The sequence below is a fragment of the Poecile atricapillus genome, chromosome 10 (genome assembly GCF_030490865.1).
Source record: "Poecile atricapillus isolate bPoeAtr1 chromosome 10, bPoeAtr1.hap1, whole genome shotgun sequence".
NCBI lineage: Eukaryota > Metazoa > Chordata > Aves > Passeriformes > Paridae > Poecile > Poecile atricapillus.
In genome coordinates this window covers 18,572,284-18,599,612 of record NC_081258.1, presented here as the reverse complement: position 1 = coordinate 18,599,612, position 27,329 = coordinate 18,572,284, and the positions used below count along the sequence as shown (strand labels likewise).

Here is a 27,329-nt window from a genome sequence, read left to right as displayed (position 1 = left end):
GCTCAGTCCCTTTTGTGCAGTTTTGATCCAACTGCAAAGCTCCACATCCCTGCTCTGTTCCTGACTCATCTTTATTCTCAGGCTCTTGTGGAAGTGAGTCCCTTCCCCATTAAATCCATCCACTGCTGAGTGTTGGGTCTGATCAGCCTTCCCTTTTTCTCCTGTCGGTCACACAGGTACAAAAACTGACAGCTGAGGGTTCGCTTCAGCTCCTTGCTCTGTCAGCTCCCCACTGCTTCCTTGAAAGCCTTGCTGAGTCAAGCCTGGATATCTGGGAATCCACAAACACTATAAATTGAAGGAAAAGAAATGCTTCAGGGCAGGTCTTATCCACTCTTCTAACTAAACATTAAAGGATGTGTCTGAATCACGAGTCTCACTCAGATACTTGTCAGCAGCATTTTAAAATGTAGATTTTATTAACAAAAACGATTTTGATTTAAATAAATAAAATCTCAGTTTATGCACAATAGATTTTTCTGTACAGGTGTGAAACTCTTCTTTTGCCTGGGACTAGCACAGCCTCCTGTAACACAGATCAGTGTTACACAAATACAGCTGCTCTTGGGTTAAACCAGGAGCCACTCCGGAGGTTTCTGCAGGCAGCTCACGTGGAGTGGGTAGAAGAGTCTCTGGTGCAAGGGCTGTGGGTGCAGATGCATTTGAGTACCTTCAGGAAAGAAGTGTGGGTGACAAAGCACGTATTGGGATTATCCAGCATCACAGCTCTGTTCCAAGTGTATTTGAGAGCAGTCTCAGTCAGTTGTGACATCCCTTTGTGTGCTTTGGGTGGCAGCAGCGCTTTTCACAGAGTTTGACGAGCTCGGACACGACGAACACTGAGGAAGCCAGGCCGGTGAGGAACAGCAGGTCTGGGACAGGAGGGAGTGGAGGTGAGCTCAGCTGGGCAGGAGTCACAGCCCAGGGCTTTCCTGCAGCTGGGAATTGTGCTGCTGAACCCCTGAGCTGGTGGCCTCGCTGTGCCCTTGCCAGCTGAGAATTAGGGACACCACTGCAGCAACACAAGGGCCAGCCACAGCTGGGACAGTCCCCTTGGAGGGTGGAAACAGAAATCATTTGGGATCCCTGCCCCCTGCTCACTACAACAGCCTAATGGAGATGGAACACTGTGTGGTAGGGTGCAGTTTGCGGATTTAAATTAAAATCTGTCCCATTTCATCTGGGAAGTTGAAGTTGAACCCAGCTCTTTCCAAAGGGAGTGTCTTCATAATGATCTGAGAAATATACAGAGCTGAAGAATCTTGGCATGTCTCAATTTACTTGCATTTATGTGCAGTAAATCAAAATTCTGAATCTAAGCTGGGATAATATTAAAAAACTACTACTATTTGGGTACAGCCAAGTGTAAATACAGAGATGGGAGTTGTTGGTTGATTTCCCCTGCCAGTGATGTGTTGGGAGCCAACAGAGCAAAATGGGAATGGCAGCTGCTTTCTAAATCACTTTAAGGAAAAAAAAACAAACAAACCCAAAACAAACCATTATTTATTTTGCAACTTACCTAACACTCCTAAATTCTCTGTCTGGAAGATCTTTTGTAGTGGAGGGATGTAGATAACAGCCAGCTGTCCCAAAAATGACCCAAGCACGGAATACAAGAACATGCGGTTTCGGAAAAAGCCGATTTCAAATATCAACTTTGTCTAGAAAAAGGCCAAAAAAAAAAGTTAAAAAAGTAACGTTTCCCAATCTCTGTTGGAGCTAAATGTCACCCTGTTTCTTTACATTTCATCTCCATTACTTTTTAAGTTACAGAAACACAAACTTAGAGCTGTGTAATTGAAAGTGTAGTTGTACTTGAACTGTGATGGATAATTTTATCCATATAAAAAGTTGATAAAACTCATACTACATTAAATAACATTAAAAAAACCCCTTACTATGCAAAATGCTGGTATTCTAATGTTTATGTTTGTGATTTGAGACAAGAAATTACTGCTGACAGAGCCATCTCACCTGAGAGCGACACGTCAGGGCATTGAAGAGGTCAAAAAACACAAAACAGGTAAAAGTCATCGTTGTGGTTCGAGGAGTTATGCCTCCTTTTGGATTCTAGAAGCACACAAAAATTCAGGGGTTAGTTTAACCTTACAAAAATACACCAATTCAATAGAAGAATTAAATGTTCCCTTTAATGAACCCAGTCAAATCACAGGGTAGTAAAACAAAGGAATATATCTAGTTCTAGTTATTAGAGGTGGCATTCAGTTCTCTCTGCTAATTTTAAAGTTTATGATGTTATCAACTGTATTTTAAATTCTTAAACTGATGTGGACTTTGAGTAAAGAACATTGTATATTAAATTACTGAAACTGAAAGTACCAACAGCAATCCATTGTACTTGGCGTTTTCTGCTGGGAAAATGGAAAGCTAGAGGTGAAAAGTCCCTTAAAGTATTGAAGTCACATCAAATAATAGGTTTCCCATCCTAGACTGGAAGGACCAAATTGGAGGTAACAGAGGGAGGCAGGAGCAGGGCTGGGAGCCGACCCTGCTTTCTCAGCCCTCTGCCCACACTGATCCTTCCCCGTGGGATGGGTTCCAGAAAGTCCTTCTCATGTCCTTCAGAAACTGCCCTCACTTTGTGCTCCACCCACCCTGATGGAAACAAGATCTGAGCGCAGATTTCCCTCACCTCCTTCCAGAAGACAAAGAGGGTTCCGCTGATGATGATGAGTGCTGACATGAAGATTTTCAGGATCAGGGATTTGCTGAGGATGGTGTCTGTGATGCAGCGGGGGGGCTGCTTGATGGTGTCCCTGTCAACAGGTTCAACCCCCAAACTGCCTCCAAGAGAAGCGGAGGATGTGTTAATTAAAGCAGGATGGAGCTGGAGGATGCAGTTCTTTGGAATGCAGCATGAATATTTAAGCAAGGTGACATAAGGACCAACATTAAATCATCAGGCCAGTATCCCACCCCAGAGTGAGGGCTAACTGTGAGAGTGTGCTGTAATTGAATTTAGCTGTAATTAGCAGTTGGATGAGGTTCCTAAGTCTTGTGATTTTGGGGCACATCCCCACTATTCCCTGGCCATTCTACCAGCAATTGATATTTTCAGGATGACAGGCCATTCCTAGCCAAAAAATGGAACAGTTCAGTGATTCCACCATAAAACAGGAAAATAGAGAAAACTTCAAGTAAAGGTGAAGTGCTTTTTGCAAGACCAGGAGGGAACAAAAGTGCAGCTCATTGAGCCACTGATGCTTGATGAGGAATCACAACAGTTTGTGTTCCTTGGCCAAATTCAGACATATTAAACCCAAGATTACTTTGCTCATGGGACTCTTCCATACCTCTGTGCTGGCGGCCCATCCATGATGATGTTGATCCATAAGATCTGCATAGCATTGAGTGGATTTGGTAGGTTGAGCACTGTTGACAGGGTAATTAGGCTCAAAGCTGAAATACTCCTGCAAAGCACAGAAGAATATTATTCTGCAGGGCCTCACCCCGAAGGTGCTTTCACAGGAGCTGAAGCAAACAGGAACTTACGTGCTCAACTGGAACCGGACAAAATTTTTTATGTTGTAAAATATTCCCTTTCCCTCTTCTATTGCATTCCTGGAAGGCAGAGGGGAGTTCATTAAGTCAAGAGCACTCACACTGTTTTACACTGAGCTCCCCGTGACACTCAAAACACAAATTGTCTTTTGTAGCCCTTATTTCAGTGGAAATTCAGAGCCCAGCTCAGGAGGTTCTCAGTGAAGCTTCTCACTTAGAATTCCTCTATCAAGGAGTAGATCTGAAAACCTGGGTCATGTGGCCAGGTTCTGGTTCATAAAGCAGGCCTGGGCCCTATTTTTATACTCACTGTACCCTGCCCACTCTCCCTGTTGTTATGAACCAACAGAGCATTGCAAATTATGTTTTTCCTCTCAGCTTCCTGGATGAGGCAGAGCACGAGGCAGAACCATAAAGGTTAGAAAACACCTCCAGGATCATTGAGCCCAATTTTGATCAGAAAAAAAAGCTCTGATCTACCCAGTCTTCTAGGTGCTCTCAGATCCCCAGCTAGCTACAGCAGTGAGAAAAGCTTTCAGGTGAAAGGTGGCTTGGTCAGCACCACTTGGAAGGAAAGTCTTTGTGCAACCAAAGACGAGTCAGAGCCACCCTGGGGCTCTCCACTTCAGGAACTTCCATTCACACAACAGGCTCTCTGCAGTGGGCAGCCAGAAAAGAGCTGAAGAGTGAGAGAAATCTCTAAACCTACATGACTTTTGAGAAGTCATCATCCACGAGGATCATGTTGGCAGCCTCCTTGCTGACGTCTGTCCCCGCTTGTCCCATGGCGATCCCGATATCCGCGGATTTCAGGGCCACGGCATCGTTGACACCATCCCCTGTCATTGCCACCACAGCACCAGCCCTCTGCAAGGCCTGTGGGCAGAGCACAGAGCACAAACAAGCCGTGCTGGCAATTTCAGGGGCTGTACTATTTGCTTTGCTCTTTCTGCACTGAAAGGTCAGAAGCTCTGCTTGACTCTGAGGGTGAAACACACTCGGCACCACACTGAGGACAAAACTCAGAACAACAATTAGGAGACTGCTTTTTCAGGAGTACGGGGAAACTCACAACTCCAGCAGAAGTTAGCAGAGGGTAATACAACCCTCAGAAATTATTCTCCTGATGTTATAGCTGCTAATACCTCACTAGTTTTACTTTTGTATGCCCAGGCCCAGAGTTGCAAGAAACACCATAAAATCATAAAATATCCTGAGTTGGAAAGGACCCACAAGGATCATTGAGTCCAATTCCACAGCTAATACTTTCAGAGAAACCAGTGCTCTAGCTGGGGTTTTACAGTTCTTTACTTTGAGCTGATGCTGCTGGGGAAGAACAGATCATCAAGAGAACTGAGGCTCCCTCCCCCTCATTTTTGTGAGCTGTACAATGAATTTCAGAGGCTCTTAGTACCTTTATTATTTTTAATTTGTGTTTTGGACTTGTTCTGAAGAAAATGGAAACCTGAAAGACAAAAAAAAGACAAAATATAATCTCGTATTAGATGGAAGTTATTGGAAATAGGCTTTTTTATGTAATCAAAGCCATTACATTTTGGACAGTGGAGGAGAGTTCTGCCTCTGCCAGTTGGTCCAGCTCTTCCCCAGACATGGCTTTCAGCTTCCCATTGCAGAGACCAATATTCTGTCCTGCAAAGAAAAGAGACAGCACTCTAAATATTAGTGGATTCTATAATCCTAGCAATGTTATCTGTGTATTTTAAGAGCCTTACACTGAGATTTTGCCATTTCTGGTGCTAAAATAGTGGAATCTATTTACTGGATTTCGGCTCAGAGTTCATAGCTGCTCTATACTCCATTTAACATTTGTTTGAATGCAAAAGCAAAAACTCAGTGACCTTTAAAGCCTTTACTGCACACACAAAAATGATGCTAAAGTTGGTTATTAAGGGATAAAACACTTGGCTGATGTGACAGACACACCACAGACTCCCAGGAAAGCTGCAAAGTTTGGTACCTATAGCCACAGCCGTTTCCAGGGCATCTCCAGTGACCATCTTCACTGCCACACCAGACTCAAACAGGACTTGAACAGCTTCCCTCACTCCAGCCCTTGGGGGATCAATTATTCCAACCAGACCTAGAAATGTTAGTTTGCCAAGTTCTGGACCTGAAGCCAAAGCAAGGACTAGTAACAGAAGGGAGAAAAAGAGGACAAGAGTAAATTGTTAATGATGACATGCTTTAAAAGCAATATTTAGAGAAGATATTAAATTGCCTGTTTTCCAGCAGAAAAAGTCATTAAAAGCAGATCTTTAGTCATTACAATCAGATCTTATATAGACACAAAAATTCAGTCCACTAAATAATAGTTTCTCTGAATGACAGCATTTCTGTTTGACATGTTTCTCTTAGGATTTCCTTCTTTCTCATTTTTCTCTACCACGTCTTCCCCTAAATGCAGATGGATTAGATCTGGACAGTGTTATATTAAACCAGATACTATTAAACTAGTAAGTTAAACAATAGCATTCCTGCAAAAACTTACACTTTTTTTAAAAGCTAAAAATGTGAAATGTAAATTCAGTTAAACCAGTGAAACTCCCATCATGTAAACATGCAGGCTCTGAACATTTTGTCTCTGTTCCTGGTGCACACCCGTTAGCATTCAATCATCCTTAAATCACTCAAGGATATTTTGCCAGGGGTTCATGTCAGTGTTGCTTTGATGATGGAATCAAAAGCTGCAGCAGCTGTCTGAATTAATCACTTCCCTTCAGAGCAGTAATTTGCCATTGCCACGAGGGCAGATGATTTGGATATTGTAAATCAAGCACTGCACAGGAGTTCCTAACCACAGGACACAGGGTGGGAGAATCTGTCCATTAACTTCACCATCCTCCAGATGCAGCTGCCAAGGCTTGTCCTCGTCTCCTTACAACCTGGGAATGGTGTCTGTGTCACTGTGTGAAAGTCTGAGATGTTCTGAGGGGATGTTTCTGGTGATGAAGGAGGTGACTCGTGTGTAAAACTCCTGTGGGCAGTTGGGATCAGGAGATCGAGAGATTTGGGCCTAACAAAGGATTGAACTGAGCTTCAAACAGAAATCTCAGTGCCCAAATCCGTGTTTGGAACTCCTTTCAGAATGGCTTCTTGTTGCTGTCTTCTCCAAAACCAAACCTTGGCAGAGCAGTGCTTAGATCGGGCCCAGCACAAAGCGCTCCAGCGCATCACCCCGAGCGTATCCCAGACAACCACAGCACTCCATGGAACAGAAACATTCACATTTCCTGGGCTTGTTTTCAGTTCCTTTCAAACTCATTAATTTAAACCCAACAAAACAAAACAAAAAATATCAGCTAGCAGACCTAAGACACAGCCCTTGGCACTCTGACAAATGCTGGGAAGAGATCATGAAAGTGGTCCTAAGAACTCAGGGCTTTAAGATGAAACAAGGGAGATTTAGATTGGATATTAGGAAGAAATTATTCCCAGTAAAGGTGCTGAGGACCCGGCAAGGATTACCCAGAGAAGCTGTGGCTGCCCCTGGATCCCTGGCAGTGCCCAAGGCCAGGCTGGATGGGACTTGGAGCACTCTGGGACAGTGGAAGGTGTCCCTGCCCATGGCAGGGGTGGGAATGAGATGAGCTTTAATGTCCTCTCATCCCAAACCAGCCTGTGATTGTGTGAGGACTGAGCCTCTGCCCATCCTAACCAGACAGAGCAGGAAAGTTTCAGGCCAGGTAACCTGTAAGCTGAAGGGACATGGGCACTAAGGACTGACCTCGAAGTCCTGAGGAGCCCATCCGCTTTTCTTCCTGCTGGTAGAGGGCTTTTTGCTGGGGCGTGAGTGACAACGAGATGCCACCACTGTTGTACAGGGTGCAGTGCTGGATGACTTCTTCAAATGCTCCTTTCATAAAGTAAATATCCTCCTGATCCTTTAAAGCAAGGAGAGAGTACACTTTATCCAAGAAGAGGAGCACATTTTAAATGAATGAGTCTTTAACTGTGGGTAGAAAAGATCCCGTTTCCTCTTTTACCTGTTTCAAGAGATGCCCAGAAGCATATATTATGGATAGGATGGCATATTTTTGCTCTGGCCATTTTTCATGCCCTCACAGACAGCATGGTAATGAAAAGGTTGGTGAGTTTTTAAACCAGAGCATAATATCAGCCAAAATGAGCTCCTTAACCCAGTAAGGATAAAGGGCCAACCTCTTGTCCCAAACACCAGACCTCTCTCTCCCTGTCAGTTATCTCTGAAGAGCTTTTGTTTTCCTGCTTGAACCACTGTATGAGAAGTATTCCCTCCTCCCATTCAAACACAGTTTTATGAGCTAAAAATCCACCCAAGCTGGGAATTTTGAGGTTTGTTCCATTTTCTCCCGACATAGTTAACTCCTGAAAACATTATTTGCTGAGGAGATACCATTTCATGCCCATTGTTGAGGTGCACAATTAGAAACACGAAACCAGCCCCTGCCTCTGCTTGCTTTACCTGATTTTTCAGTGTGCATTTCACAGCCATCCACTTCTGCTCTGAGCTGAATGGAATTTCCTTCTTTCTTACATAAATGTCCTTTATGTCAGCTAATTCCATCTGATGCAAGGGAAAACAAAAAGAGCACTGTAAGGCTGGACACTGCCAAAACCTGGATATATTTTCCATATCATAAGGATTGACTGCTGACTGTGCCTTTCCAGGCTGTCAAATACCACAGAGCTCAAGAGAAAACACGAGGAGAGCAAAATTCATATTTCAAACAATTTTTTTTTCCTTTTGGTGTGCCTGATATGGGATAAATTGAACTGGCATTTGAATCATGCTTCAAATGTCATAAGTTTTTAAAGAATTAGTGAGCTGCCCTGCCTTTTTGTGAGGCTTTGGGTCAAAGGAGGATCAAGTGCATTCCCTAAACCTATGGCAAAGCAATGGGTGCAGCAGATTCCTGGGTTTCTTTTCTGGGTTATTTCCCAGCAACCATCCAGAATGGTCAATCGTGGATGTGGTTTTGAATTATTTCCTGATGAATTACACTCAGAAAGCAATTCACAGCAAAACCTTTCAGACCAAATCAATACAGTCCTGCTCCAGCAGAGTGTGTGGGTGTTCCAGGTGAAGTGGGAGAGACTGGAAGCTGCTTTTGGTCACCTTTGTCCCCAGCTCCCACCAAACCAAAACATTAAAAAGAAAAGTAGGAAAGACAGCCTCCCTCATATTCTACTATTGCTTGGCTACTGAATTCCAGAGCAGGAGGAAGGTTTTGACTCAGCATTTGGGGAAATGAAATGCCATTGTTTGAAAAGAAAAAATTAAAAATGGTGATTTCACTGCTAGAGAATTATGAGCTTTAAAAGCAGGAGGTCAGACCAGATGTTTGCAGGGGCATGATTTCATCAGGGACCTCCTGTGCTTCACAGCCCACCCGAGGGCTGAGGCCACAGGCTGGGTGACACCGAGGAGGTGACACTTGAGGTGTGTCACAGCTCTGCCTGCGAGTGTGAGTGCAGTATTCATAAAAAACATCTTGTTTTACATAAGCATGGCTAGGAAAAAGTAAAATCCAGCAGATGACCCAAAATGAGGGTGACCCTCTGCCATGCAATCTGTTCCTGCCCTTTTCAACTCTTGTTTTTCTGCTGGAGACTCTTCACTGGCACGTGCAGGAAATATAAAAAAGGCTGTCCTGTCTGAGCCCAAAAGAAATGCATTACCCAGCCTAACTGCAGGATTAACCAAGCCAAACAATGACTGCTGTCAGCACAGGAGCTCAAGTGTTTGCCCATGACTAAAGGCTGACCAGGAGAGGTAACATCTGCGACCTTGGGCACAGGAGACAAGCGAGGACTAAAACCGGTCTGGGGAATTTAAAGCAGTCTCACTCTGCTGCCAGACCTCACAAATCCAGCTTTTGTTTATTTATTTATTTGAATTGCAGGAAAAATGTTAAACTCTGAGGATCTTACCTTCATTGCCAGGGCAATGAGAGCTCCTTCTGTGGGTTGTCCTATCACACTGTTTTTCCTGATCACGGCGTTATTGACCACACAGCCAGCCTGGAGAAAAGGACAGGTTTGCATGAGCTGTTTTTATCATTGCTGAAGTCACAGCAATGAGTTTAATGAATGAATTTAAATTCATTCTTTAAATGAAATGATGGGAGATTGGGGAATGAAAGGAGCCACATCCCAAAAGTTTTGGGAAAAGGTTTCTCCGCAGCAGCATCACTTGAGATCAGTCCTTGTGTTTTCTAAAGCCACTTAATCCATAACACACACCGGTATTTTGGTAAAATGTTATGCTTTGGATAAATTAACATCAAGAAAACATGAGATACAGCTAATGAGCTTGATAGATCATGAAAATGAAAGCTCAGTCTCTCCTACTATTGTTTGTAATGTGCAGTATGAATAAAACAAGACCTAATCTCCATTTGAGATTCCAGCTCAAATCATTTCACCACCCAAACACCCGCTTTAGCCTACAGCAGAATGTTCAAAATTTTATGTAAATCTGACACGAAACCCAGAGAACATCACAATAAATTTATAAACTGACTGTGTAGCTGGCTAATGTCTAGAAACTGTGCACATTAAAAACCTGAACATGGTAAAATGTATTGGTCTGTCTTCTGCTGGAATTGTATTTTTACCCAGAATATCATTGACTCCTGAAGCTGATGGCTCTGGTCTCTCCATGTCTTATGATCACTGCCTTTCACTCCTAAGCTTCAGAAATAACATCACACTCAGTCTTCCCATGAGAATGTTTTAGCAAGACAGTCCATTTTAGAATTACAAAAGTGTGGTTTTTTTCCCCTAATTATCCAAAGTTATTTGTGCAACTGAAAATTGAATGTGACTAGGATAAGGTGGTCCATAATTTATACTTACCTCTACAAGTTTCCCAATAGAGATGTTGGAGAAGTCTTTAAGGATCTCCTTGGATGGCAGAAGATAAACATTTCCTTCTCCATTGTAGCCCACCCCACTGACCTGAGGGAGGGAGAGAGAGATGGGAAATTTCCCCTTTCCCAGGCAGGGCTGGACTACAGATGTGTGCAGGGGGCTGCACTCGAGAAAATTTTCATTTTGAAGGAGTGCAGTGATTCTTCTTTCTCTCTCAAAGCAATGCTTAAAGGAAAGGCTGCAGACAGTGACAATATTACATTAAAATGGCTTTTGGGGGACAAAAGGAGTCAATTTGTCCTATAGGGAACTTGTTTGTCGTGATTCCAGAAGTCTCCTGCAGCTCAGGAGAGAGATGCAGACCTTTGGCAGCAGTGGGTTTGTTCACTGGGTTTGTTCAAGCCCTGCCCTCCTGCTGACTGCCCTGTCCCTGCCTCACTTTTTGCATTTTCCCTCATTTTGCACAGAGAGGAAGGAACCAAGCAGAGAAGGAAGCTGCTCTTACAATAAATATTCCTACAGGAGATGGGTCAGTGGCAGGTTTCAGTATTTATAAGAGCTTCAGGGAACAGCAGGTTATGGCAATGAACATCTCTGTGGTACCTGAGCAGTTTTTATACCCTCAGCCCCACCTCTGCTTGTCCCCAGGGCTGCAAAAATCCCTTCTCTTTATGGAACGTGCTTGGTTTGGGGCTGGCCAGCCTCCCTCGTTTGGGTGTAAGCAGCCCAAAGGCAAATTCAGTGCTGCTGGCTTCCAGCAGGAAAGGCTGGAATAGCTCCTCATCCCTACCTCTGCCTGGCAGCCGTCCGAGCTCAGCAGCCGGGTCACCGTCATCTCGTTGGCAGTCAGGGTGCCCGTCTTATCCGAGCAGATGACATTGCAGCAACCTGGGGCAGGCATGGCTCTGGTCAGAACTGATAGATAATGCAGCCCAGCAAGCAGATTGAGAAGAAGGAACGCAAGTTTCACTAATTTTGTTTAAACTGCGCCGGGAAAAGGGAGAAAAGATCAAGGAATGCATGAGCTCCCTAACAGGGAAGGAAAGGATTGGTGCACACTGGGGCATTGTGAGCATCACTTGGGTGTGAGGTGTGGCAGGGCACACCTGAAGAGGGTCACATTGTCTTGGTCACTGTTCCTGAGTGGCAATATCACACAACAGAGCAGCTGCTGTGTCCCAAAAATACAGATCCAATTCCCACTCTGCCAATTGAGCCTTGTTCCTGTAAATCAGGAATAGCAGCCCTTCCCTGCCTCAGCGTCAACCATCAGGAGATGGCTGAAAGACTGTTACAAAAAATACTCAAAGGTGGGCATCTAAGAGGAGAAACTGCCCCTTTGCTCTGCTTTGTGCCAGTCCTGATCCAGTAAAGCACTCTTTTCCAGAGCCCATTTACAGAACACCACAAAAGGGTGAAGTAGCAGAGCCACCACTTTGCAGATAATTTCATCTCCCAGGAAGGAGGGAAATTAATACAAAACAAGAATCCAGCTCCCTCCTGAGTGTGAATATCTTCCCTGGCTCTGGAGGTGGTCACAGTGCTCAGGCACAGACCCCATCAGCACAATGACCTCCAGGGAAAAGCCTAGAGAGAAAATAAAGCAGATTGGGATGCAATGAAATGAATCGCGCTTTGGAAGGATTAGCTGAGAGCAATATCTAATTTTTAAATTAATTGAATAATAAAAATAATAAAAAAATAAATTTAATTAATTAAATAATAAAAAAAAAATCATCAAAGAAGGATTGTTTTTCTCCTTTTCAGAAGTTTGACAGTTTTGGCTGTGCCTTTTCTGCACCTGCAGTTCTGCCTCTGTGGGTGCAGCCCTACCAGAACGAATTCCCTCACGAGGGAAAAGCTGTTTCAGATGTCCTGGGTCAGGGCAGAGACAATAAAATCAGGGTGATAAGATTCCTTAACTGCAGAACAAACAAGGGCAGCTCAAACAATAGCAGTGTTTCCCACGAGGACAGGTTTTAGCTGCAGGATCCGGCTGTGCAGCAGATTTTGGGAGGTGCACGGAGCAGGTTTGATATTTATTGTGCATTTAATGAGTGGTGCTACACAGACACCGTGTCTCCCCCTCCAGATCCCTGCTACCCTGAGCCAGGGCACAGCAGCCAAGCCTGGAGTACAGCCACCTGGGAGTAAGGGACAAATGAAAGGAAAGGGGAGGTGGAAGGACAATTCCACCCCGGTTTGTTGTGCCCTGCAGCTGTGAGGATGTGCTGGGCGCCTTCTCAAGGTCCCCTCTGCTCCTCTCTCCGTGACTCTTTGGATATCAGGGAGATGGCCACCCAGCCTGCAGAGGGATAAATGGCTTTATTCGTGCTGCCAAGCTTGACTTGAGGGGCTGGGAGGTTTTTTATCCAAAAAAACTGAAGAGGTGGACAAGGTGGATCTGCAGGAGGATCCCAGAGCATGGAGAGGAAGGAGGAACAAAGATTTTAACCCACTGTGTGTCTGCAGAGGGGCTCTGCTTGCTGTGGGCTGGGTTGCACCATTCCAAGCAAATGTTTGTGCTCATACCACCAAAACAAGGGAAAAGGGTGAGAAACACAGGGTAGAAAATATATTTAATTCTGAGTGGGTTGCTCTGTCCCAGTAAGCCTGTTCCAAATTAATATTTCTGGATCAGACCAAGGCTCCTGAGGCCAGCCTGTGGCTGTCCAGCTCAGATTTTGGATCCTGGCAGGTAACCAAGCCTTGGGGCCCCTTTGCAGCCTTACCTAGGGTTTCTACTATGGGCAGCTTCTTCACAATCACCTTTCTCTTGGCCATGCGCAGCACTCCCAGCACCAGGGTGACGGTGACCACGATGGGAAGGCCCTCGGGGATGGCAGCCACGGCCAGGCTGGGGACAGCAGAGACACAACAGCCTCAACACGGGGACCAAAGCACGAGTACTGACCCAAAGGGACATTCCCAGGGCTGAGCTTTCCTGAGGGTCTGAAGGGGATAACCACTGGGACCCCTGGCACACTGCAAACACAAAAGTGGGATATTTATCCAGCCCTTTGACCTTTTCCTGGATGATTTTGACAGAGCAGTTATTTTTCTTCTTTACATTGCCAAAGAGCAGTAATTTCTGGCTAAGCAGGGATTTAGAGGCTGGATTTAATTTCATTTATTTAACTTTCTGAGGATGGGAGTTGAATATTCCTTGGCATCAGGGCTCACGTTAGCCACTGGCTCCTGGCCCTCACCTCCTCTCTTACCCCACACTGGGGGGTCAGAACCAGCTCCCCAAATGTCCCCACCACCAAAACCTGCAACACCTGATATGCTGGAAAAATCCAGCCACAGTCTGTATATTCAATATTAGCTATTCCTTGGAAAACTCTGAATGCTTCTAGGCATGTGCAGAAGGAGACCTTACAAAACCATAACCTGCCCTCCAAAACTCAGGATTAACCACTTTCCTTTGCCACCACATCCCCCTGGGTCACAGGAAGGTGGCACTGAGTCACTTTGGCTTCTCTGTTTTTTGGCTTTCCACAGGACACTTGTTGTTTTTAAGAATTGATTTTAGAGCCATGACAGCACCAACAGGTTTTATGGGCACTACTGAAAACACATTTTTTACCGTGTTTGGTTAAGAAGATGTGCATGTTTTTTTTATGCTGTATGAGATGTGCATTCCTTTCTTGGGATGTAAATCCAGTGGGAAAAGAGTAATATTTGCTGCTGGTACATTCCCACTAAATTCATAGCACAGATAGGAAAGGGCATTCACAGCAGGATGAGGGAGAGATGCCAGTGAAGATTTTCAAGACAACAGTTTACAAAATTAAATAAACCCACAAGCTTGGTTTTGTTTTTCTCCACTTTGTTTAAACCTCACATTAATTTTGCCAGTGCATGATAAATATGTATTTATGAAAGGTTTTACTCAAGATCTCATATGTGACATGTCCATTTTTTTTAACAGGGAATTCCTTGGGACATTTTATTGGAAATCAAAGAGAAAAGGGCTCTCCAGTGCTCACCTGACTCCAATGGTGAACATGCTGAGGAGACGCTTCCCCTGCCACCAGCCAATGAGCATTATCAAACCTGGGGGGGGGGGGTAAATGATCTGATCAAAAAAAGAATTTCAAAAATCCCTAACGTGTTTTAGCTGCTGTTGTACAACCAAACTGCCAAGTCCAGGTAAGGCAGACCCACGAGTGCTTTTGGGAGAGCAGAGGGGTCCCAGAGCCAGCCGTGCCAGCGTGAGCCTGGCACCCCACTCACCGATTATCCCAAAGGAGAACAGGGTGAGCTGCTTCCCCAGCCTGTCCATGCTCTTCTGCAGAGGTGTCTTGGGAGTCTGGAAAAATCAGATTGCTGGTTCTGCTTGGGCTGTTGTGTGGGGTGAGGAGCTGCTCAGCCCCGAGTGAGTGACCCACACAGCCTGGCTGTCCACACCAGGTGCCTGCAGCTGCCTTGTGCTCTTCCCACCCTCGACCCTCCAACAGGCACAGCCTGCCCTGTCCTTCCCTGCAGACACTTGTCCCTCACTCACATTTTGTGGCATTTTGTGGCAGGAGCAGGACTGAACCCAGTGCATTGAATCCTGCCACTGCTCCTGCCCACAAACTTTCATCCAGGACATCCAAAATTTCCCCAGACAGGGACTGCGTTACCTCCTCAGCCTGCATCATCTTGAACACCTCGCCAAACTGGGAATTTTCACCCGTGCCAATAACCACGCCCTGAAAAAAGGGGAGAAGAGAGATGGAGGTGGAAAAACCTAGAGGACCCCAGGCTGGTTTGGGTTGGAAGGGACATTAAGCCCATCCAGTTCCACCCCCTGCCATGGGCAGGGACACCTTCCACTGTCCCAGGCTGCTCCAAGCCCTGTCCAGCCTGGCCTTGGACACTTCCAGGGATCCAGGGGCAGCCACAGCTTCTCTGGACACCTGTGCCAGGGCTCCCCACCCTCCCAGGGAAGGATTTATTCCCAATATCCCATTTAACCCTGCCCTCTGTCATTCACTTCTTCCTGTCACTCCATGGCCACACCAAAAGAATCTGTAATTAACACTCAGGAAATGATCAGTGATGTCAGGACTCACTTTTCCCTTCCCGTACCGCACCAGGGTCCCCATGAAAACCACATTGCTCAGCGTGGTGATGTCCCCAGCTTCCTGCAGCACACTGTCAGTCTTGTTGCAAGGCTCAGCTTCTCCAGTAAAACTGGATTCATCCACCAGCAGATCTGTAACCTAATTATAAAGACGCATTTCTGGCACTGTTAAGACAAGGAATTTCCCAGCCAGGCTCGTTTGCAGCTGTATTTACCTCGATGAGCCTGAGGTCTGCAGGAACCCTGTCCCCCACAGACAGGTAGATGATATCTCCAGGCACCAGCTCTCGTGCTAGAAGGTGCTGCAGTTTTCCTTCCCTTAAGCTGCACGAGGCAAATGGAAAAAAGGAGAAAGGGAACCAGGCTGTGATGTTTTCATTCCTTCTGCAAGCTTGGGAATGTGGCTGGCAAGAGAGCAAGAAGCCTTGCCCCAGAGAACTTCCAATGTAAATAAGAACAGAAAATCTTCATACCACTGAGCAGAGGATTATGTTCAGTTTGGGCTCGGTTTTAATTCATAAACAGATGGGCAGGTTATGGGTGATTTACATTTCAGAAGTGACTTCAACATTATACAGTAGAGGAGCAATAAGAAGTTGTGCTTTCATGCTTTAAATAATGAATTGCAGATTCTTGAACCTAAAAAGAGACTTTTTAAAGCTAGAATTACCCCTGGCATTCCACTATTGCATCCAAAGTGGAGCCTTCCAGGCAGTTGGATGCTCCTGGTGTCCTATCATAAATAAAGAAAGAACCAACAGTGGGGTTTGTAAGCTCCAGGGTGAACTTTGGACCAGAGGAAAACCCCACACCTCTTTGGCAGGGCAAGGTTTCCCCGAGCCTCACAACTTATTTCTGTTGGCCACAATAAAACTGATTTGCAAAGACACAAATAGGAAAAACGTTTCTTGTCATCTTCAGCACTGATAACAAACATCAAAGCTGTGGGGAGAGCGGTGTCTGAGGCACCCTGCAGCTGCTCCATGGGCTGTGACCTGGCTGTGCCTGTCACACGTGTGTGCAGCACAGGTAGGACAGGAACCCCATCCCACCTGCACTCAGGGGCTGCTTTGTGCCCATCTCCTGGGGGGAAAAAAATACCCTAAAGCAAAAAATATATACACAGGTGAGGTTTTTCCTGCCCAGGCAGACAGTGACACACAGGATGCTGCAGGGATGTAGAGCAGGATTTTTCTGGGGGCCTCCTGTCTCTTAGCATTTATTCAATTGCACAGGGTGCTTACTCCTTATTTTTCTAATTTTTCTAATTTTTTCCCTAATCATTAAACAAATAATTTCTGATCAACACTGATTATTTCATCCCTTTTCCCTGTGACCTGGAGCTGCGCCCATTCACGTTGCCACCCCTCCCGAGACCGGGTTCTTCTCATTATGTGCACAACAGCCTGGAATAATTTTCTTCTCCTGCTTGTCCTGCCCTCTCAGCCCCACTCCCTGCTGACCCCCTGCTGCAGCCACCTCTCACCAGTTGCACTCGGGGGGCACCAGCTTGTTGAGCTCTTCCAGGGACTTTTCCGAGCGATATTCCTTTCAAAAGGACAAGAAGGACGAGTTACAGGAGAGGTCTCTTTCCTGGCAGCCATGGCCACGGAGCAGAGCTCTGCAGAACCCACCTGGATGAAGGCCACGGTGACCACGATGAGCACAGCCTGGGAACAGAGGGGAGGTACACGTGTGGGCACTGAGAGATGGGCTGGGGACACCAGCACGGGGACAGGGGACAGGGGACAGGGGACACCCACCATGGGGACAGGGGACAGGGGACACCCACCACGGGGACAGGGGACAGGGGACACCCACCATGGGAACAGGGGACAGGGGACACCCACCATGGGGACAGGGGACAGGGGACACACACCATGGGGACAGGGGACAGGGGACACCCACCATGGGGACAGGGGACACCCACCATGGGGACAGGGGACAGGGGACACCCACCATGGGGACAGGAGACAGGTGACACAGGACAGGTGACACCCACCATGGGGACAAGGGACAGGTGACACAGGACAGGTGACACCCACCATGGGGACAAGGGACAGGTGACAGCCACCATGGGGACAGGTGACAGGTGACAGCCACCATGGGGACAGGGGACAGCCACCATGGGGACAGGTGACACCCACCATAGGGACAGGTGACAGGTGACACCCACCATGTGGACAGGTGACACCCACCATGGGGACAGGTGACAGGTGACAGCCACCACGGGGACAGGGGACACCCACCATGGGGACAGGGGACACCCACCATGGGGACAGGGGACAGGGGACACACACCATGGGGACAGGTGACACCCACCATGGGGATGGGGGACAGGGGACACCCACCATGGGGACAGGTGACACTCACTACAGGGACAGGGGACAGGGGACACCCACCATGGGGACAGGAGACAGGTGACACCCACCATGTGGACAGGTGACACCCACCATGGGGACAAAGGACAGGTGTCACAGGACAGGTGACACCCACCATAGGGACAGGGGACAGGTGACACCCACCATGGGGACAAAGGACAGGTGTCACATACCAGGGTGACCCAGGACAGGTGACACCCACCATGGGGACAAAGGACAGGTGTCACATACCAGGGTGACCCAGGACAGGTGACACCCACCACGGGGACAAAGGACAGGTGTCACATACCAGGGTGACCCAGGACAGGTGACACCCACCATGGGGACAAAGGACAGGTGTGACAGGACAGGTGACACCCACCATAGGGACAGGAGACAGGTGACACCCACCATGGGGACAAAGGACAGGTGTCACATACCAGGGTGACCCAGGACAGGTGACACCCACCATGGGGACAAAGGACAGGTGTCACATACCAGGGTGACCCAGGACAGGTGACACCCACCATGGTGATGCTGGCGGCGTCCTCGTACTCCTTGGTGATGACGCTGACTAAAGCCGAGGCCAGCAGCAGGAGGATGAGGGGGTTTTTGAACTGAGAAAAGGAGAAGCATGTGGGATGAGAGGCGCTGAAGCTGAGCTGGCTGCAGACCCCAGCAGGAAGGCTCCCTGTGTGCTTTGGCTGCAGGGACACCCCTTGCATCGTGGCCAGGTTTCTGGGCTTCCTGGCCCCACGTGGCCTTGGGGACCAGCAGGACACAGGTCACACCAAAACACACCAATCTCCCCACTTTTCCCCTTTTTGCACAGGCAGTGCTCCCCTCTGCAGACACACAGCACAGAGCTGATTCCAAAAGCTTCTTAGGTGCACAATAAGGACAAACAAAAACTTTACTGTATTTTTAGAATCTGAAACCAGAAATCCTCTTTTTCTTCTTTTTCATTTCTTCTTTAATTAATCTCCTCAAATCTTCACGGGACCCAGGGCTGTGGAAATCAGAAGCTCGCTTGTTTCACTTTTAAACAGAGATTTTGAGGCCCCTTTTCTTACCTGAGAAAATTACAGCTCTGTTTAACTGATGTGGGAATTGATGGAAAGGACTTAGAAAGATAAATCTGCCTGCTTTGTGCAACAGATGTGTGGTGATGCTCAGTAGGAAAGCCAGGGCTTAAATTTATTCCTGGCTGGATCCAAAGGTGAAAGTCCCTCCATTTCTCTTTAGAAAACCAAGGCAAAGGGGATGTTTACAAAATTAGCAGCTGGACAAAGCCACAGCAAGGGGCTGCTGAGGGCTGATGCTCAAGTGCAGGACCAGAGGCACCAAAAGGTTGCAGGAGGATCAGAGATGCACCAAAGAATCCCTTTGGTGTTCCTGTAGGAGAAACTGGCTCTTAAGGCTGAGCAGAAGAAAAAACACCATCTCATTTTTTATCAGGAATAAAAGAATCCTTGGGAAGATTTAATGATGATTACCAAAAGCTTAAAGAATATCAATCACATCAAAAAAAAAAGGGATAAACCATGAAATAAAACTGAAGTCTTTCAAAGCAGCTCAAATCCTTGTGATTCGACTAAACAAGATCAGTCAAATCACTGGTTGGAAATTAAAAATAGAACCAAACAAATAAACAAAAGGCCCTTCTTGTCTGGTTAAAAGTTCTCAAAGAGAGGTGAAAGATACATTAAACACTGATGAGAAATAATAATAAAAGCAGAATTCAAGAATAACTTGTCTGGGGAAAGAGAAGGAAACAGTTATCACCTTCTGCCTGGCTTTTGGGGGCAGCTGTGGATGTCAACAGCACATGGCACCATTTATGGCACTGGTGTATCACTGATAGAGACCCTAAAACTCCCCTGAGCTCCACAGCTCTCCCTTTTCTGGAGGGACAGCCAAAATCAGAGCATCTTCCAGCTGCCACTGGCTCTCCTCAAACCCCTCATGATGTTATCACTTGCCTTAAAGGGAATAAATATGCTCCAGCAATCAGGCCCTGATCTCCAGGGTTTGATTTGTGGGTTGTGTGGAGATAAAAAGGTTCATTTCTGTTTGAAGATGTTATCTGCACCCTCAGTGAGCTGCAGAGGAACTCACAATGGTTTTGCCAGGAGAAGGAGCCGTTCCTGTGTCCAGGGCACAGCCTGTTCCAAGTCTCTGGAAGCAGAAACCCTGAATATTTCATTGCAAACACACACTCAGAGAAAGCCAGCCAGGTTTTGGTTTTGCCAAGAAATGAGGATCTGTGCAGAAAATCCTTACCTGGTCCAGATATTTCTTCCATATTGGCTCTGTGTTCTCTACTGAAAATTCATTCCAGCCGTGTTTTGACCGGCGCTGGAGCACGGAACACTCAGAGAGTCCAGTCTGTAAATCAACCTAGAGGGGAAAAAACCCAAACCCAACCCAAACTGTTCCTATTATAGTTCTAGAAAACTTATATCAAATTTATATTAAACCCCTACAAGCACACTAGGTAAGGTCTTCACGGCTCAGTCCCACATGCAAAAATAAACCTGTTGTTTTTCTCTTTAAATATGTAATTTTGTTAAACTATAAAATATTACCATCAACTACCACAGAAACCCATAAAGTAAGCACAAAGTAATTAAAAAAACAAAAAGTGTATTTCCAGAAGGGAGAAATTATATCATAGATGACAAATTAGAAATCTAAAGCAGTAAAAGAAAAAAAAGTAATTTCTGGTTGCACTGTGTATTTAAAGAGAAAGTAAAAATAAATACACCCTGACAAAATTCAAAGGGAACAAAATCAGAAGGGATAAAATCTACTCTGCCTGGATTTAAAAAATACTGAGGTCAGAAACCGAAATATAGCCAAGCACTAAAGCTTTCCCTGACGGTGGGAACCCTCGAGCCCAGGCAAGGAGAGGATTCATCCCACAAAAAAGGCAGAGGAATTGGGCACTCCAGGAATTTACAAGCCAATTAAAGACTGATTCTGCAGCTCACCTCTTCCCACAGGCAGATCCCACATTCCCAAAGACAAATCCTTACATTTAGAGCTCTTGCCAAGTCCTCCTTGTGGCATTTACAGGCGTCCTTCGGGGGCAGGACTGCCACCTCCTTCTCCTGCTCGATTATTGTCAGCTCGCACTCCTGGCCGGGCTGTGTGAACACGGCAAAGCCATCGTTAGGTGAGAGCAGTGTTAATTCAAGCTTTGCAGCATTCCTTGCTCCTTCCCTTAATCCCACTCCCTTCCCTCTCCTTGCCAGCTGGGCACCTTCAGTCCCTACAGCACTTCCCGAATCTCAGCGCTCCAATAGCAGCTCTAATTAATCCTGATGGCAGCCTCCAAGGCAGGGACATGTTCTCCTAGGGGCAGAGGAACCAAAGAGAGAAGCTCAGGGTGCTGATCAGGACAGGTTTGTGATGTTTGGGGGGTCCTGCCCGAGAGGAGCTCTGTCCCATGCCAGTGTCTCACAGCTCCGACTCGATGCTCAGAGCAAGGAAAACAACTTTGCCCTTGTAAAAAACACAATATCTGAACTGAAAACGTGAGCTGGAAATGTGAGCCAGAAGGAGAAGCAAAATCTCCCCTCCTGTGTCCAGGGCTGTTTTGCTCCACTGCTGACTCTGCAGCTGCCTCCAGGCAGGATCAACCCTTCCTGCCCCATCCAGGCATCCCAAGCCCTTAACAGCATCCCAACCTCTCCCTTTCAATTTCCTTCATCTCCTTCTCTAAAATGCACCTCCCAGAGCAGCAGCATTCCCCAAATCTGTGCCAGGCCCACGCTGAAGGCACTGTGATCACTGTGACAGGCTGAACAGAGAGGGAGAAATCTCACCCTTCCCAAGGGACAGGAGTTCCATTCCCTTTTACCTTCATTCATAAAGCACAAGAGTGTGTGTTCATTAAGAAAGGAAGCCCCAGAGAACATGGCAGGCATTTAGCACCAGCTCCCAGCACCCTGGAATGTTTCTGTGGGATGCACTCAGGTCTGGCCCATCCTCCTGCAGTGGTATTTAGGGACTTGGCCCTCCCTTGAATACTCAGGAGCTTTCTAGGAACATCCAGTGCTTTGCAATCTAAAGCCCGGGATAAATGCAGAAAATCATAAATGCTGAAGATGTCCTCGGCTGTTCTCTCGTGGGGTTGGTTTCAGTCTTGGGGTTTCTGGAGAGCTCAGAACATCTCTAAGCCCTGCTCCTGGAACAGGCTTTATCCATATCCATCTGTTTCAGCCTCTTTTTATGGCCATTTCCTGACCCACAGCTCAGCTGCCAACACGAGGGATGCCAGCAGCCCCCTGCTCCCAGTGGAAAAGCACAGGAGTCTGCTGGGACCCCTTGCTCTGGGCAGGGCTCATTTAGAAACCATTTTGTCCCAGGAACAACCTGCCTTCCCAAACCCCCAGCAATTTGCCCAAGATCTCCACGGATTTTTCTGCTCCCACATTTCCCTCAAGCTGGTGGCCCCATATAGCCCAAAGAAGCTGCTCCCCTTTTGGAGCCATCCTAGCACTGAACATCACCCTCATTTCCACATCTCCTTAAGAGACCTCTTGAGAAGGGACAAAAATACCCCTTCCACGTTTAAAAGTCATGATTTATAGCCCTGTTTGGGTGTCCTGGCTGTACAAATTCATCAGTTCCCTGTAGCTTTGTTGACATCCAGCCACTGAAACCCCAAGAGCCACTTAGGGAGATGGAAGTGGGAAGAAAACAGAGGACTGCCATGGATAGACACATCCCTGAATTCACTGCCACCCTGGTTAATGTGGCCTCTCCAGGCTCCTCTGTGCTGCAGGTGACACACACACAGGTATCAAGGTACAGCTCTGCCCTGGAGGAGTTTAAATTTTAATGGGAGCAGCTGGAGGGCAGGAAGAGACCCGGACACGAGGATAACATGCCTGCAGTCCCCAGCGGCAGCAAGGCAACAGGGCCCAGCTCTATCAGCAATATTTACCTTCAAAAAGGTGTGGAGGAAATAAATGACAAAGGCTCTGGATGTGGCTGAGCCCTCTGTGGTTTCTCTAGAAATGCTGGCAGCTCCCTGCTCCCAGCCAGGGGCTGTTGTGACAGGAACAGCTTTATTGGGATGAGCTAGCTTGCACTGCTGAGCCTACACCTGTAAGGGATTTCCCTTCATGAACCTGGCCCAGCTTTTCCCACCAGAGCAGCCCCTGAAATGCACAGCTTGGAAATGCATCAGTGGGGCCCTGTCTCCCTCCTCCTCTGCATGTGCTGCCTCTGCAGAGCCCCTGTGCCCCAATCCCATCACACCCCGAGGATATGGGGCACCAGGCAGTGTCCTGTGCAAACCCCTTCATGAACACACCTCTCCTCCCTTTCATATTTATGCTTTGTATTTACCTTCTATAAATGCTTTTGTATTTACCTTGTAAAGCAGATGTGGGTTATCCACAACATCCATTTACTTTTATAACCTTTATCCTTTCGGCACAAGAGCACAGACTCCATACAGCAGGGCAGGAAGAAATAACAAAAGGGGAGATATCAGTTTATCTACTGCTTTGCAAGATCAGGAGATACTGGAGGCTGCAAAGAGCAGCTGGTGTGGCTGGGAGCCACCTTGGAGGTAGCTGAGCATCCCTCATCCCAGAACAATCCATCGATTGTGCCGCCCAGCAGCCCATGTGGAAGAAAGCGAGCGTGGGGCTTTCTGCAGAGCACACAGCCCTTTTTGTGTACTCTGGCAAACAGCCCAAAATATCAGTTCTCGGGATTTTCCCCTACCTCTGCCTCTGCTGAGGCTTTGCATATTCTTTTCCCTGTCTTAGGTTACTTTGGATTTTGCAGTTAATGGACTGCAATCCAGAGTGGGCTGGTTTATTTAGTCTACATGAAGCCCTTCCAAACATTAAACTTTATCCCTGCCAAAAATGCAATAAATAAATCAAACCATTCTCTCCAAAGCCTTTTACATTTTTTTTTTTTAATTTTTTTTTGGGGGTGGACATGGCAGGTAAAAAGACCCATGTTCCAAGGGTGCAGGCAAAATCCAGAATGCAGACTAGGGCAACCCTCAGCTCTTCAGGTGAGGAGCTGCCTTGCTTCTCTATCCAAGCTCCCAGCTCTTTCCCACCACCACCATGATTTCTGCACCTCCCACACATTTCCCACTCCCCTGTTTGAACATCTGTCAACAGAATTCCAATGTTTTTTACACAAAACAAAGATCTGGTCCCCCTGCTTGAGATAAAAAATTCAAAATCGTCCCTTGGATTGTTCAAAAGGCCACAGGTTTTGCAGTAAAGCTGATTTGAGGCAGCCAGCTGCAGCCCCTTGAGAATCCTGCCCTGGACTGTGTCCACTGGGGTGATGCTGGTGCGTGGTCAGAGGGAAACGGGGATGTGAGGAAGCAGTGCCCAGGATTTTCTCCCACTTTCACACACACAGGCACGTGTGACTGTGAATGTGCACACATGCTGGCATGCTGGGAAGAAAAAATCTTTGTTCTTCAGATTTCTGTAGGAAACACATAATTCTTGTAAAGTGTAAACCAGCCCCACAAAAATTCCCCTGGTTCTGAATGGGGCACTGCAGGAAAGGAGTTCAAGCATGCACAGCAGAGTCTGGACACAGGCTGGGTGTGTGTTTGATGTGCCAGGTGAGTGCCCTGCCATCTCCAGGTAACGCCATGGCCACAGGTGAACTGGCCATCACCCCACAGTGACAGCACTGGGGCTGTCCTTCCCAGCCCAGTTTGGGCATTTATCCTGCCTGGAGTCCCATCAGATCACCTGGAATCACACCTTTATGGCCCAGCACAGTGCTTTGACCAAAATATTTATAAGGTTGAAAGTGCTCTGCAAGTAAAGAAGCAAAATGCCATCAAGTAGGGAACAAATGAGTAATTTACCAGCCTAAATCATACTCTGATAATAAGTTCTTGATTTACCAAGTTCTTATTTTCATTTTACACTGCTGTCTACTTCCTGCCCAATGCCAAAGCTCTCCTCACCTCCCTCTCCTGTTATACACAGACCACTCTCTGCAAGCACCAGAGCTAAAATCCAAGAGGGGTTTAGATTTGGAAGTAAATACCTGTCACTATTTATTTTGGCACAGCATAAATGGTGCAGCCTAAGAACAAGCCAGCCTAATTGCCAACGGCCTCCTGCCTACGTGCAATCAGAAATCTCAGCTTCCCACCAAGCCAGCTTACAGGGACTTTCTGTAACCTCATCAAGATCTCTTTTTTCCTGGGATTTTGAGCTCTGGGTGAGCAGTGCAGAGCAGCATCACCCGGTGCCCTGCACAGGGTAAGAGTTCAATGCCTCATCTGTCTCCTCCCTGTAACGGTGACCCACCCCACACATTTTTGATCCCAAAAATGGGATTAGCTGAAATGATATTTGGGAAAGGCCTCAGTCAGTCAGGAAAAGCACATGAATCTCTCCAGGTGTGTGGATGGAGCCCATTGGGATGGGAGCAAGGGCTAACCCTGCTTGCTGAAGGAATTAGATGATTGGGGTTCACGTGGCAGAGCACCCAACCAATCTGCCACGTGGGGAAAAAATGGGGCTTGAGCCACGGAAACCTTGTACTGTGCAAATAATCAGACAATCCCAGACTGGAAGATTCTGTGGCAAAACCCCAAGAAGAACAGCAAATATGTCACCCAAACCACCACTGGCCACTCCATCTGCACCGAGGACAGGCAGTGAGAGCAGGGAGTGGACAGCAGAGCAGCATTTTTCAGGAAAGGGAAGCGATATTTCCACATGGACTCTGCAGATCTGAGCCAAAACTCTCCTTGGCTGCTGGTTACCAGCCCTGACTGCCCGAGGCTCACAGCCCCTCTGCAGGGAGCAGCACTCGTGGCAGGGGTACCCTGGGGTCAGGGGTACCCTGGGGTCAGGGGTACCCTGGGGTCTCCATTTCCCCCGTTGTGCCCACCCTCCAGAGCTCCCACGGCACTCCAGGGCACTCCCAAGCTCTTGGAAGCTCCTCGGAGCAGGGAACACCGCTCCTGGGCAGGATTCGGGCCCCAGCTCTGTGCCCTTGGGTAACTGCATACGGTCCAAGCAGGGCTGCCCGTGGCTCCGTGACCCTGGCAAGCAGCACCCAGCTCATCCCCGGCTGCCCGCAGAGAGCGAGAGCGCAGCGATCCCGAGTTACCGGCGGGACAAAGCAGACAAAACCAACCCCAATTACACAAACTATTGCAGCACGGCCAGGCGAGAGGCACGAGAATTCCTCACCTCCTCTTCCTCGCCGCTTCCCAGGGGCTGATATTTCTGCACCAAGCGGAGGAGCGACCTTTTCTGGAAGAGTTTGGTGACAATCCCTTCGCCCATCTTCGCCGCGGGTTGGGAGCAGCGGCAGGGCTGGCTCCGGCTCCGCGGAGCTCGGGGTTACCTGCAGGGAGAGGCACCTGCACCTGCAGCCAAGTCACGCCTTCCCCGGAGCCCGGGGTGAGCGCACAGGAGCCGCGGGGGCTGCGGGGTGTGACACGGGCTGCGACACGGACACACCTGGCTGCGACACGGACACACCTGGCTGCCACACGGACACACCTGGCTGGGACACGGACACACCTGGCTGGGACACGGACACACGGACACACCTGGCTGGGACACTGACACACCTGGCTGGGACACGGACACACCTGGCTGCCACGCGGACACACCTGGCTGCCACACGGACACACGGACACACCTGGCTGCCACACGGACACATCTGGCTGGGACACGGACACACGGACACACCTGGCTGCCACACGGACACACCTGGCTGCCACACGGACACACCTGGCTGCCACACGGACACACGGACACACCTGGCTGCCACACGGACACACGGGCACACCTGGCTGGGACACGGACACACCTGGCTGCCACACGGACACACCTGCCTGCCACACGGACACACCTGGCTGCCACACGGACACACCTGGCTGGGACACTGACACACCTGGCTGCCACACGGACACACCTGGCTGCCACACGGGCACACGGACACACCTGGCTGGGACACGGACACACCTGGCTGCCACACGGACACACGGACACATCTGGCTGGGACATGGACACACCTGGCTGCCACACGGACACACGGACACACCTGGCTGGGACACGGACACACCTGGCTGGGACACGGACACATCTGGCTGGGACACGGACACACCTGGCTGGGACACGGACACACCTGGCTGGGACACGGACACATCTGGCTGGGACACGGACACACGGACACACCTGGCCGGGACACGGACACATCTGGCTGGGACACGGACACACAGACACACCTGGCCGGGACACGGACACACGGACACACCTGGCTGGGACACGGGCACACCTGGCTGGGACACGGACACACGGACACACCTGGCTGGGACACGGGCACATCTGGCTGCCACACGGGCACATCTGGCCCGCACCTCAACAGCAGCCTGGCCTTTTCCTCCGCCCTCCCAAGGATTGCTGCGGGAGGAGCGTCGGCGGGGAGATGGGGAAGGTGTTTGGCCGGGGATGCGAGAGAAG

General features: G+C 48.1%; 1 protein-coding gene across 4 annotated transcripts; it reads right to left on the bottom strand.

Moving 5' to 3' along the window:
* Positions 1 to 617: 617 nt before the first annotated feature.
* On the bottom strand, positions 618 to 26,199 carry ATP2C2 (ATPase secretory pathway Ca2+ transporting 2). Of its 4 annotated transcripts, none has more exons than XM_058846053.1 (27): positions 26,049 to 26,199; positions 20,826 to 20,981; positions 20,116 to 20,232; positions 18,360 to 18,449; positions 17,107 to 17,142; positions 16,959 to 17,020; positions 15,688 to 15,796; positions 15,462 to 15,611; positions 15,030 to 15,098; positions 14,638 to 14,713; positions 14,391 to 14,457; positions 13,131 to 13,255; positions 11,189 to 11,286; positions 10,384 to 10,485; positions 9,457 to 9,546; positions 7,988 to 8,089; positions 7,271 to 7,427; positions 5,504 to 5,674; positions 5,078 to 5,175; positions 4,940 to 4,990; positions 4,235 to 4,401; positions 3,517 to 3,585; positions 3,318 to 3,434; positions 2,657 to 2,804; positions 1,978 to 2,073; positions 1,523 to 1,664; positions 618 to 872 (listed from the first exon to the last, which is right to left on the bottom strand). In XM_058846053.1, the coding sequence occupies exons 1-27, from the start codon at positions 26,142 to 26,144 to the stop codon at positions 760 to 762; spliced, it is 2,874 nt and encodes a 957-aa protein (XP_058702036.1). In that variant the 5' UTR covers positions 26,145 to 26,199; the 3' UTR covers positions 618 to 759. The 4 variants fall into 4 exon arrangements, with proteins under 4 accessions (XP_058702036.1, XP_058702037.1, XP_058702038.1 ...); XM_058846054.1 differs by having other exon boundaries at positions 20,871 to 20,981; XM_058846055.1 differs by lacking the exon at positions 26,049 to 26,199 and adding an exon at positions 23,219 to 23,294.
* Between the last annotated feature and the right edge of the window lie 1,130 nt (positions 26,200 to 27,329).

Bases quoted from the DNA above. Each gene is read 5' to 3' on its own strand.
- ATP2C2 (XM_058846053.1), bottom strand. From the start codon at position 26,144: ATGGGCGAAGGGATTGTCACCAAACTCTTCCAGAAAAGGTCGCTCCTC. The intron at 11,287-13,130 runs GTAAGGCTGCAA...TGCCTGCCCCAG, and splicing joins GCCCATAGTAGAAACCCTAG to GTTGCTGCAATGTCATCTGC. The intron at 2,805-3,317 runs GTATGGAAGAGT...TCTTGGAGGCAG, and splicing joins GATGGGCCGCCAGCACAGAG to TTTGGGGGTTGAACCTGTTG.